This window comes from Nicotiana tomentosiformis, chromosome 11, assembly GCF_000390325.3.
Source record: "Nicotiana tomentosiformis chromosome 11, ASM39032v3, whole genome shotgun sequence".
NCBI lineage: Eukaryota > Viridiplantae > Streptophyta > Magnoliopsida > Solanales > Solanaceae > Nicotiana > Nicotiana tomentosiformis.
The window spans coordinates 50462580-50476082 of record NC_090822.1 but is presented as its reverse complement, the minus strand read 5'-3'; the positions used below and the strand labels follow the sequence as shown (position 1 = coordinate 50476082).

The 13503-nt window shown below is 39.8% G+C and overlaps 1 protein-coding gene across 1 annotated transcript; it reads left to right on the top strand.

The window, feature by feature from the left end:
• The first annotated feature begins 6113 nt into the window (after positions 1–6113).
• LOC138901428 (uncharacterized) lies at positions 6114–6884 on the top strand. The gene is made up of 2 exons (XM_070189189.1): positions 6114–6198; positions 6295–6884. Exons 1-2 carry the CDS (start codon positions 6114–6116, stop codon positions 6882–6884), a joined length of 675 nt encoding a protein of 224 aa, XP_070045290.1.
• Positions 6885–13503: the final 6619 nt, after the last annotated feature.

The window sequence follows — 13503 nt, the reverse complement described above, 5'->3', positions numbered from 1 at the left end:
ATGGAAACAATTGAAAAAAAATTAATCAATATCTGAAGCCGAAGCGAGCGACGACAATAGCGCGAGGCGTGACTGCCTCTCAACTCTTTAAGAGATAGAAGAAATATATACCCTAACAAATGAGATTTTTTCCTCTAATGTGGGACAATGTTCCTTCTTAAAGGAGGAAAATTCAAAATTTTATTTTTGTCATCCATTTCGCATTCACCTCATATTTACTTAAAAAATCCAACAATTTATTGGTCGAACTTGGAACATTTTTACCGTGTCAAAGATTTGACTTATACTTCTCTGACTAGGTAGCTTAAACCATTTCGGCTTTGTTATCGGTAATCATTTCTCCGATGGGCTCAGTTTTGGGGTTGCAAGTCTTGTTCCCTTAAATTGCACAAGATTAGGGATACAAGAGATATCAAGTGAGAAGGCAGTGATAGTGAGTGAAAGGCAAGTAATCGGACGCAAGAAGTGTAGAAAACAGCAAAAAGGGGGTAAATGTTTCGTTACTTTTAACTAAAACAAACAACAACATGGAAAAGATAAGGACTACATGCAAGGAATGAATCAGAAAATCAACTTCTTTTCTTTTTACCAAACGTAATGTGAATCTCTAGCAGCCACGAGTCAAACCATTAAACCACAATTTTACAAACTATTAACTAGGGTCTAGGAAGTTTATGGCAGCACTGGCGGAGCTAATGGTGGTAATATAAATGGCAGTATTAGGAGAGAAATGTCAAAACATGTTACTGAAATGTAGTATTCTTTGAATAAAACAGAAAATGGTCCAGTTGATCAATCAATTACTAAGAATATCAAATATCTTCTATGCATAAACAAATCAATTTTGCAGATGAATAGAGTCATGCACCAGTGTCTGAGGTTCTAAAGGAAGGTAGGGGAGGAAATAATTGTCCTTTGAAAGAGTTACTCTAAAGTTGGATTTGAGTTTCCTATTCAAGAATTTAGCACTGGTTAGATCAGCTCGATGTTGATATCTTGCCTACTTTCTTCCCACTTTCCTCGTTCAAACAGAGTACTTGCAAATAACGAGAAATATATGTGCATCTTTTGCACCAATTTCTTCCGTTGTTCTCTAATTCCCGTTTAAGTTTTTATGGTATAGGTTGATCCAAATATCCTATTTGTGCAGAAAAACCAATCATAATTTATTATCAATGAACTATGCCTCAATCTCAAACTACTTGGAGTTGCCTATATAAATCCTTTATATTGATTTTGCACCATTCGAGTCGGTCTCATAATCCATTATCCATTTGAAATAGGAAAAGACCTCGGGGAACTGGAAGAGGCAGGGATAAGGTTCTTATTTAGGAAGTGTTTAGTATCCCACATTAGTTGAAGGAATTGGCTAAAGCTAGCTTTTAAGGATGTATTAGACTAAAGATCCATTTTTCTTAATATAGTGTCAGAGTCGAACCCATCAAATGTTGTTTTGCTTTTTAAATGTTGATTATTGGGCTCCTATGTTGTTCAGTCCATGCTCTACATCAAGTATTGGACACACGTACCTGTTCTAGAGTCTCCTACATTGGTTGAGGAAATAAATTGTAATCTTTTTATATAGTACTAGTGTCACGATCCAAAATCTAACTAGCCGTGATGGCACCTAACCCAACCCGTTAAGTAAGCCAACTTACAAATATCCGATTCAATTAATATTTAACTGACTCTAATACACTCCCCAAGTACTGGTAGTACAAATCATGAGCTTCTAAGATTAGAATTTTCCAAACTGGTGTGAAATAAAAATACGTCATCTGTCTGAAATATACACGAACAGATTAAAAATTCTATAACTACCATGAACAAGAGGAAGCAATGACTGGAACGCAAGTTCATCTTCAGATCCAACTCCCGCCGTACGTAGCAACATCAGCATCAGAAATCTGCACGCAAGGTGCAGAAGTGTAGTATGAGTACAACCGACCCCATGTACTCAATAGGTAACAAACCTAACCTTAGGTTGAAAGTAGTGACGAGCTTGTACCAAGGTCAGAGTCCACACCAATAACCAATAAGATCTCATAACAATACAATTTAAAGCAGCCCAAGTAATAACTCAATAATAACATGCTCAGCTCGTATACAGTTCTGGAAAATAAATATTTCTTTTCAAATATAATAGTAAAACTCAAATCTTTTGCCGAAAGTCACCGAAATATGAGTAAGTCTGAGATCTGTGATTTTTCTCAAAAACTTTAACGACAGATAATAAATTTCATTATAAGATGGCATGAGGAAAAATACTTCTCTATGCCTACATATCAAGTATGCATGTCTAATGCAATGCAGCACATTGATGAACTCATGTACTCACACTCTCAGAGTACTCTATCACTCAGTACTGTATATGGCCAATCCAGCCCAGGGAAGATCCATCCCACATATATACATTATAACTGACATTCAGTCACTCAGTACTGCACAGGGCCAATCCCAGGGAACTCCATCCCAAATATAATAAATAATTCGGGCAAGATCTATACCCAGGAAAATTATAAATAAATAAGGCAACTCCATGCCCTGGGAAGTACATCTCAAATATAATATCATGTGCGCTCACTGTGGGGGGTGCAGACTCCGGAGGGGCTCTTTCAGCCCAAGTGCTATAATCCGCACGGACAACTCACATGCCATAGTATCAATATCTGGATCTGTATGTACAACTCACGTGCTGCACAGACAACTCACGTGCTATAGTATCAATATCTGGATCCGCACGGATAACTCACGTGCTATAGTATCAATATCTGGATCCGCATAGATAACTCACATGCTATAGTATCAATATCAGGATCTGCACGGACAACACACGTGCTATAGTATCAATAACCTCAAAATCAGGCCCTCGGCCTCACTCAGTCATCAATCTCTCCAGTCTCTCGGGCTCACAATGTTATGAAACTAGCCCAAAATGATGATATGATGTATCAATAAATAACATCAGAGACTGAGATATGATATGTATTGAATGTATATGACTGAGTACGAAATTACAATTTACATATAATTCGACAGCAGAAATGACCTCAGTGGGTCCCAATAATACCAACATTTTCCTAAGCATGATTTCTAACATGAGTCACAACTCAGTTTCTCTAACACATAAAAATACATGGAAAAATACAAGTTAATTGACTATACAACTCTAAGGGATCGACTAAGTCTCAATTTTTATGGTGCACGCCCACACGCTAGTCACCTAGCATGTGCGTTACCTCCAAACAATTCACATAACACGTACAATCAGGCCTCAACTCAAAGTTTAGAAAGTGTTACTTACCTCGAACAAGACGAATCCACTGCCGAGCAAGCTAAACAATACTCAAAAAAATCCATTCCACGCGTATCAACTTCCGAACGTCTTCATATCTCCTCAATTCTAGGCCAAACGATTCGAAACTAGTCACACAACGTGCAAACTAATCAAAATATAGTCCAATGCTTCCAATTTAACTGTAACACCTCGAAAAATTTTGAAGTACTTAAGTGTAAAGCCCGGTAAACTTTGTAAAGAAAATAATGTTTCACTGTGCCGGACTAGCCTTATGTAACACCTCGGCTCGGACGTTTTGAATTGAACAATGCACCGGAAAGTAAAGAAAAATTTTGGCAAAAAGTGCGTTTATGCGGTCCATTATGCGACCGCATAATCACTCTGCGGGCCGCATAATGGCCGTAAAAGTGAGCAGGAGAAGGCCATTCTGGAAGTAGCTATGCGGTTGACTATGTGATCACATAACTGTTATGCGGTGCATTATGCGACCGCATAACAGTTTTGCGGACCGCATAGTGACCGCATACACAAACAGATGTTTGATCATTTTTGTCAGCAATTATGCGACCGATATGCGGTCGCATATGCGACCGCAGAACCGTTCCGGAGCTCCATTTTTGGGTTTTTAAAAACCCAACCCTATTTCGTTAAATACACTCTTTGGGCCAATTTTGAGCTATAATCTAATATTTTAGAGTGAGAGAGAGTGCCCTAGAATGAGAAGGTATTCTTCAATAATTGTTCTTCAATTCTTGCCCAAGTTTTGGAAGTTTAAGAAGGGAAACTCACTAGGTCTTCATCCTAGATGTAAGGTTCTACACCCTAACCCTCACTTTCGAATTTTATGTGGAAATGGTCAATTAGCAAGAAAATTTCCGGGCAGGAGGATTATTTATTTACATGCATGTGTTATAAAAGGGTGTAGGAAGATTGTTGAGCTAAAAATGGTAAAGATTGGATTGTGGGATGATGGAGTTCTCCAAAAAAGGACCTGGGAACCTTAATGCACATTAAGTGTTTGATAAAATGCTCAAATGAGCTAGAAACATGATCATCTTCCTAATTTTGATTCAATTTGTTATTTTCTACAATAGATTGAAGTTGCTAAGAATTTCAGAATATTTAGAGTGTAAGGAAGCTCTAGTGAGGTATATTGGCTAAACTCTTCTCTTAGAATTGTATCCCACAATATTCATGTAAATTATGTAAGTCCCGAGTGATTCATTATGAAATTGGCTATTTCGAGTAAGATTGGGTTGAAAGATATATGTTCAACAAGCATCCCAAATGCTCTATTCATGTTATGTTACCAATTGAGGATGTGTTAAAATATGGGCTGTGCATTAATAATGTTTCGCCTTTAAGTCAAGTTCAAATGAAGGCTATTATGCCAAATTTTGTGAAATATCTCTATGTGCATTAGACTCTAAATTGATCACATGTGTACTACATACTTCGATTTGAATTGTGTTTGTTGTTGATGGTGAGGATGATATTTGAAATTGATAAGGTGAGCATGAAATACTGAATATGGCCAACGTGCCAAGAATGATCTTATAATTATGGCCACTAGTGTCAATGAACTGAAAAGATGTGAAAGTATTATGAAATGCGATGATTGATATAAAAAGGTTGATGTCTCAAATAAGACAGCCTAGCCGATCGGGTCATGATCGGACACCATGCCGCACACATGGTGGTGATTATGCTGGAAATTGTAATTGAAATTGTGATTTTGGTCGATGCCCCTAATTGATAGCCTAGCCGATCGGGTCATGATCGAACTCCGTGTTAAAGACGGTGGTATTGATATTGAGAGTAATTGTGTTTGATGTCTCTAATGAGATAGCCTAGCTGATCGGGTCGTGATCGAACTCCGTACTGAGAATATGGTGGTACTGGTATTGTGAACAAGGTATATCGATACTAAAATCTCCCAATGTGAGATATGGAAATTAATTTGAACATTATATTGATCCTAAATTGAGGTTTGATGTTGATTAAGGCTTTCATTGATATTATGATAATCGTGTTCGTATTATTTGTCATTATATTGAGAGGGTATTTAGTTATACATACTAGTGCTATTCGACGGTACTAACGTCCCTTTTGCCGGGAGCACTACATCTTTCAATGGATGCAGGTGGTTCCACAACAGGAGATATTGATCAGTGATAGCAGTGCACCTTTTTCCCAGCTGACTTGGTGAGCCCCACTTCATTCCGGGGTCATGAATCTTTTGTATTTTGTGTATTCTGTTTAAGGAATAGCCGGGGCCTTATTGCCGGCATTATCATTGTACTCTTCTTTATCTATAGAGGCTCCATAGACATAGTGTGGGTTGTGTATTGGTGCTGGGAAAGTCAAAATATATTATGTTGTGGTTGTATTACTTGTCCATTTGAGACTTTAAAAATGATGAAACTATTAGAAATGAATTAGTATTGTAGACGCGAACACTTTTTGTCTAATTAATGAAAATATGTATTATCTCAATTCGTGGATAAGTTTGGATAGAAGGAAATCTAACAGGCTTTCTCGGTCGGGTTCACTCAGTTGAGCGTCGATCGCGCTCCTCGGTTTTGGGGTATGACAAACTTGGTATCAGAGTCTAAGATTTTAAAGTGTCCTAGGATGTCTCGAAGCCGTGTCTAGTAAAGTCCTTATTATCGGTGTGTTGTCGACCACATCTATAATTAGGATGCTACATGGGCATTTAGGAATAATACCCTTCTTTCATGTTCTTGGTCGTGCGATAAAGCTGGTTGTAAGATTGTTCCTCGTTTAACTACTGAGTTGCTCTAATTTTCAGTACATGGCACCTAAGAAGAAGGCAAGAACTGGCCAAAGAGCCAATGTCACCCCAGGAGTGACAGTTGATCGTATAATTGATGATGCGGGTGAGCACCCGAGGAGTGAGAATATTTCTCCAGTTACTGCACTGCCTAACTCTACTACAGCTGATTAGACCGCACCTGTCCCTACACCCACTGAAGGTGCAACAGTTCCTCCAACTGATATACCAGTTCCACCTCCAGTTCCTGCTTCTGATTTTGGTGTTTCTGATGTTGATCTTAGAAGAGCCATACAGATGTTGGCTCAAATAGTGGCTTCCCAGATCCAAAGGTCAAATGTTGGACCCACTTTTTTCAGTCAGCCAGGGGATTCTACTGGTTCCAGAGTGAACAAGTTTCTCCAGTTGGATCCTCTAGTGTTCACGAGTACTAACCTAGAGGAAGATCCCCAAGATTTCATTGATGAGATGCACAAAACTCTCAGAGTTATGCGTGCTACTGAAACAGAGGCAGTGGAATTGGCCTCCTACCGCCTGAAAGAGGTGGCATATTTTTGGTTTGAACTATGGGAGGAGTCTCGTGAAGAAGGAAGCCCTTCGGTGAGGTGGGGTGAGTTTGCCGATGCCTTCATTGATCATTTCTTGCCTGCCGAGACTAAGGCAGCCCGTGCTGCTGAGTTTGAGAACTTGAGGCAAGGTACCCTAAGTGTGTGGGATTACCATATGAGATTCACATACCTATCTAAGTATGCTATTTACATGCTGCCCACTATGGAGGCTAGAGTATGCTGATTTGTACAGGGCCTTAGTCCCTTGGTAATTAATGAGGCTGCTATAGCTGCCTTGAATTTTGATATGATGGAAAGATGGTGGCATTTGCTCAAGCCAAAGAGACCCGTAAATTAAGGAGCAGAATGGAGCGAGATGGTAGTAATAAGGCCCAGTCTTCGGGCAACTTTGGTGGTTCTTCGGGTAGTGGCAAAGCAACATTCAGAGGAGGGTCGCCAGGGCCATCACAGTCCTTTGCTCAGTCTTCGGCTAGTGCACCACCATCGGGGCCTAGTCAACAACAGCAGTGGAGCCGTTTCAGGTCCAGTCAGGGCAACATGGGCTCATATCAGCAGGTTTGTCATGGTGGTAGATTCCAGCAGCAGAGGAGGCCCCCATGTCCTCGTTGTGGAAAGATGCACCTAGGAATATGTTACATGGACTTACCCATATGCTACAAATGCGTATTGAGGGGTCACATTCAGAGGGATTGTCGTTCGTCCTGCCAGGGTGCGGGCAGGGGCATGGCACAGCCAGCCAATTCTGCAGCTACTACATCCGCAGCACCTCCTCCAGCTCGAGGTACTCCAACACCTGCAAGGCGTGGTATAACTAGGGGTGGAGCACAGAGTTCGGGAGGATCCGGTCGTTTCTATGCTATGAGGGGTCGCCAGAATTCAGAGGCTTCTCCAGATGTTGTCACATGTATATTGACTGTCCAATCTCATGATGTATATGCTCTTATTGATCCCGGTTCCACTTTGTCATATATCACACCTTATGTTGCTATGGAATTTGGGATAGAACCAGAACAACTTTATGAGTCGTTCTTTGTATCTATTCCAGTTGGTGAGTCTATTTTAGCCGCATGGGTTTATAGGGATTATGTTATCACGTTGCGTAGTTGGACCACCGTGGCCGATCTTATTGAATTGAGAATGGTCGATTTTGATGTTATAATGGGGATGGATTGGCTTTATTCATGTTTTGCCAAGCTTGATTGCCCAACCAGAAATGTTAGGTTCGAATTTCCAAATGAGCCAGTTATTGAGTGGAAGGGTGATGATGTAGTACCTAAGGGTATGTTTATTTCTTACCTTAAGGCCACAAAGATGATTAACAAGGGATGTATTTACCATTTGGTCTGGGTTACGGACACCGATGCTAAGGCACCTACACTTGAGTCTGTGCCTGTTGTGAATGAATTTCTAGGAGTCTTTTCGGATGAACTCCCTAGGATCCCACCAGACAGGGAGATTGATTTTGGGATTGATGTGATGCCAGACACACATCCTATATCTATTCCACCCTACAGAATGGCACTGGCAGAATTGAAAGAGCTAAAGGAACAATTAAGAGATTTGTTAGAAAAGGGTTTCATCTGGCCGAGTGTGTCGCCTTGGGGCGCACCGGTCCTTTTTGTAAGAAAAAAAGATGGGTCACTGAGAATGTGTATTGACTATCGGTATCTTAATAAGGTAACCATCAAAAATAAGTACCCACTGCCAAGGATAGATGACTTGTTTGACCAATTTCAAGGTTCTAGGTACTTCTCCCAAATTGATTTAAGATTCGGGTATCACCAATTAAAGATCAGGGAGCGGGATATTCCGAAAATAGCTTTTAGGATCATTTTGAATTTCTGGTGATGTCTTTTGGGCTAACAAATTCCCCAGCAGCCTTCATGGATCTTATGAATCATGTTTTTAAGCCATTCCTCGACTCCTTTGTGATAGTGTTCATTGACGATATTCTTGTATATTCACGAAGTCAGGAGGACCATGCCGACCATATTAGGGTAGTTCTGCAAACCTTGCATCAGCACAAATTATATGCAAAGTTTTCTAAATGTGAATTTTGGCTCGAGTCGGTCATATTCTTGGGTCATGTTGTCTCTAATGAAGGAATTAAGGTTGATCCTCAGAAAATTGCAGTTGTGACGAATTGGCCGAGGCCTACAACTCCAACAGAGATTCGCAGTTTTTTAGGCTTAGCTAGATATTACAGAAAGTTTGTGGAGGGTTTTTCTACTCTTGCCTCCCCATTGACTAAATTGACGCAGAAAGCAATTAAGTTCCAATGGTCAGATGCTTGTGAAAAGAGTTTCCAGGAATTGAAAGCAAGATTGACTACGGCACCGGTGTTGACTCTACCAGAGGGTATAGTTGGATTTGTGGTATATTGTGATGCTTCAAGAATCGGGCTTGGGTGTGTATTAATGCAACATGGGAAGATGATATCTTATGCTTCTAGGCAACTCAAGAATCATGAAAAGAACTATCCGACACATGATTTAGAACTTGCAGCAGTTGTATTTGTATTGAAATGTTGGCGTCATTATTTATATGGGGTCCATATGGATATATTCACGGACCATAAGAGCCTTCAATATATTTTCAAACAGAAGAAATTGAATCTGAGGCAGAGAAGATGGCTTGAATTACTCAAGGATTATGACATTGATATTTTATACCATCCGAGGAAAGCTAATTTTGTGGCAGATGCTCTTAGCCGAAAATCTATGGGTAGTTTAGCACACTTGGAGGCATACCAAAGGCCATTGGCCAAGGAAGTTCATCGATTGGCTAGTTTGGGAGTTCGTCTTACGGACTCTAGTAAAGGAGGGGTAATTGTGCAGAATAGGGCTAAATCATCGCTTGTTGTGGAAGTCAAAGAGAAGCAATACAACGATCCATTATTGGTGCAATTGAAAGAGGGAATTCATAAACATAAGACCATGGCCTTTTCTCTTAGCATGGATGATGGTACACTAAGGTACCAAGGGCGACTATGTGTTCCAGATGTGGATGGTCTCCGTGAAAGAATTTTGACTGAAGCTCACATTTCTAGGTATTCTGTGCACCCAGGTTCTACAAAAATGTATCATGATCTTAAGGAAGTCTATTGGTGGAATGATATGAAGAGGAATGTGGCGGACTTTGTGGCAAGATATGTGAATTGTCAGCAAGTGAAGGCCGAACACCAAAGGCCTGGTGGGTTGGCACAAAACATAGAAATTCCAATGTGGAAGTGGGAAATGATTAATATGGACTTTGTGGTGGGATTACCGCACACTCCACGCAAGTTTGACTCGATTTGGGTGATTGTAGATTGACTCACAAAGTCAGCACACTTTTTGCCGGTTAAGTCTACCGACATAGCGGAACAATATGCTCAGTTGTATATCAAAGAAATAGTCAGGTTGCATAGCACTCTAGTTTCCATCATTTCTTATCGGGGAGTACAATTTACGGCTAATATTTGGAAGAAATTTCAGCAAGGTTTGGGTACTCAGGTGAATCTTAGTACAGCCTTTCACCCGCAGGCAGAGCGGACTATTCAGACGCTTGAGGATATGTTGCGTGCTTGTGTTATAGACTTCAAAGGAAGCTGGGATGATCATTTACCACTCATAGAATTTGCATACAACAATAGCTATCATGCTAGCATTCAAATGGCACCGTTCGAGGCTTTATATGGTAGGAGATGTAGATCTCCCATTGGGTAATTCGAAATTTGGGAAGCAGAGTTGATAGGGCCAGACCTCGTGCATCAGGCTATGGAAAAAGTTAAAATCATTAAGGAGCGGTTGAGGACTGCTCAGATTCATCAGAAATCCTATTCGGATGTTCGTCGTAGGGATTTGGAGTTCAAAGAAGATGATTGGGTATTCTTGAAAGTTTCCCCATAAAGGGTGTAATGCGATTTGGTAAGAAAGGGAAATTGAGTCTGAGGTATGTCGGACCGTACAAAATCATTCAGAGGATCGGTGAGGTAGCATACAAGCTTGAGCTACCACTTGAGATGTCATTAGTACACCAAGTGTTTCATGTGTCTATGTTGAAGAAAGTAGTTGGAGACCCGACACTCATTGCTCCGGTTGAAACTATTGAGGTAAATGAGAAAGTGGCTTACGAAGAGATTCTTGTTTCTATTATTGATCGCCAAGTCCAAAAATTGAGAAATAAAGAAATTGCCTCCGTGAAAGTGTTGTGGCGAAACCAACAGGTTGAAGAGGCTACTTGGGAGTCCGAGGAAGAAATGAATAAAAAGTATCCTTATTTGTTTGAATGACCATGTATTTATAAAGTTGTGATCTAGGAAAATTATAAGACTTAAATTTTATGAATTTTTGTATCATTTGAACCATTGGCGTTAAGGGTGTTCCTTTCTGGAAATATATTGCTTATGAGGCCACAGTTGGTATTGTTTTGTATTATGTTACGTCGTTGGAATATGTATATGTTGTTAGGATGTGTTTCTGGGGCTCTCTGACAGGTGGATAGGCCTAATTACAAAGGAAACTCTGGCAAAAGTTTTGAAAATTTAGGGAGTTAGTCAAATTTGGGAATGCTAGTTTGTGGTATAAAACAAACTAAGTTGCATAAGATGCTAATGACTGATTTTTTTACCCGCATTCGAGGACGAATGATCCTAAGCGGAGGAGAATATAACACCTCGAAAATTGTTTTGATGGTTGACTAGGCTTATGTAACACCTTGGCTTGGACTTTTTGGGTTAAACAATGCACCGAAAAGTAAAGAAAAATTTTTGGCAGAAAAGTGCATTTATGCGATCCATTATGCGACCACATAATCACTCTGCGGGCTGCATAATGGCCTCAGAAATGAGCAAGAGAGGGCCATCCTGGAAGCACCTATGCGGTCGACTATGCGACCGCATAATTGTTATGCGGTGCATTATGCGACTGCATAATAGTTATGCGGACCGCATAGTGACCGCATACACAGACAGATTTTTGATCATTTTTGTTAGCAATTATGTGACCGATATGCGGTCCGCATGTCCATTATGCGGTCGCATATGCGACCGCAAAACCGTTTCGGAGCTCCATTTTGGGGTTTTTAAAAACCTGACCCTATTTCGTTAAATACACTCTTTGGGCCACTTTTGAGCTATAATCTGATATTTTAGAGTGAGAGGGAGTGCTCTAGAGTGAGAAGGTATTCTTCAATAATTGTTCTTCAATTCTTGCCCAAGTTTTGGAAGATTAAGAAGGGAAACTCACTAGGTCATTATTCTAGAGGTAAGGTTCTACACCCTAACCCTCACTTTTGAATTTTATGCAGAAATGGACAATTAGCAAGAAAATTTCTGGGCAGGAGGGTTGATTATTTACATGCATGTGTTATAAAAGGGTGTAGGAAGATTGTTAAGCTAAAAATGGTAAAGATTGGGTTGTGGGATGATGGAATTCTCCATAAAAGGACCTTGGAACCTTAATGCACACTAAGTATTTGATAAAATGCTCAAATGAGCTAGAACTATGATCATCTTCCTAATTTTGATTCAATTTGTTATATTTCTACAATAGATTGAAGTTGCTAAGAATTCCGGAAAATTTAGAGTGTAAGGAAGCTCAAGTGAGGTATGTTGGCTAAACTCTTCTCTTAGAATTGAATCCCACGATATTCATGTAAATTATGTAAATCCCGAGTGATTCATTATGAAATTGGCTATTCCGAGTAAGATTGTGTTGAAAGATATATGTCCAACAAGCATCCCAAATGCTCTATTCATGTTATATTACCAATTGAGGATGTGTTAAAATATGAAATGTGCATTAATAATGTTTCGACTTTAAGTTAAGTTCAAATGAAGGCTATTATGCCAAATTTTGTGAAATATCTCTATGTGCATTAGACTCTAAATTGCTCACATGTGCACTACACAATTTGATTTGAATTGTGTTTGTTGTTGATGGTGAGGATGAAATTTGAAATTGATAAGGTGAGCATGAAATATTGAATATGGCCAACGTGCCAAGAATGATCTTATAATTATGGCCACTAGTGCCAATGAAATAAAAAAATGTAAAATTATTATGAAATGCGATGATTGATATAAAGAGGTTGATGTCTCAAATAAGACAGCCTAGCCGATCGGGTCGTGATCGGATACCATGCCTCACACATGGTGGTGATTGTGCTGGAAATTGTAATTGAAATTGTGATTGTGGTCGATGTCCCTAATGGATATCCTAGCCGATCGGGTCGTGATCGGACTCCGTGTTAAAGACAGTGATATTTATATTGAGAGTAATTGTGGTTGATGTCTCTAATGAGATTGCCTAGCCGATCGGGTCGTGATCGGACTCCGTACTGAGAATACGGTGGTACTGGTATTGTGGACAATGGTATATCGATACTAAAAATCTCCCAATATGAGATATGAAAATTAATTTGAACACTGTCTTGATCCTAAATTGAGGTTTGATGTTGATTAAGGCTTTCATTAATATTATGATAATCTTGTTCGTATTATTTGTCATTCTATTGAAAGGGTGTTTAGTTATACATACTAGTGCTATTCGACGGTACTAACGTCCCTTTTGCCGGGGGCGCTGCATCTTTCAGTGAATGCAGGTGGTTCCAGAGCAGGAGATATTGATCAGTGATAGCAGTGCACCTTCTTCACAGCTGACTTAGTGAACCCACTTCATTCCGGGGTCATGAATCTTTTGTACTTTGTGTATTCTGTTTGAGGTATAGCCGGGGCCTTGTTGCCGGTATTATCATTGTACTTTTCTTTATCTATAGAGACTCCGTAGACATAGTGTGGGTTGTGTATTGGTGCTGGAAAAGTCAAAATATATTTTGTTGTGGTTGTATTACTTGTCCAT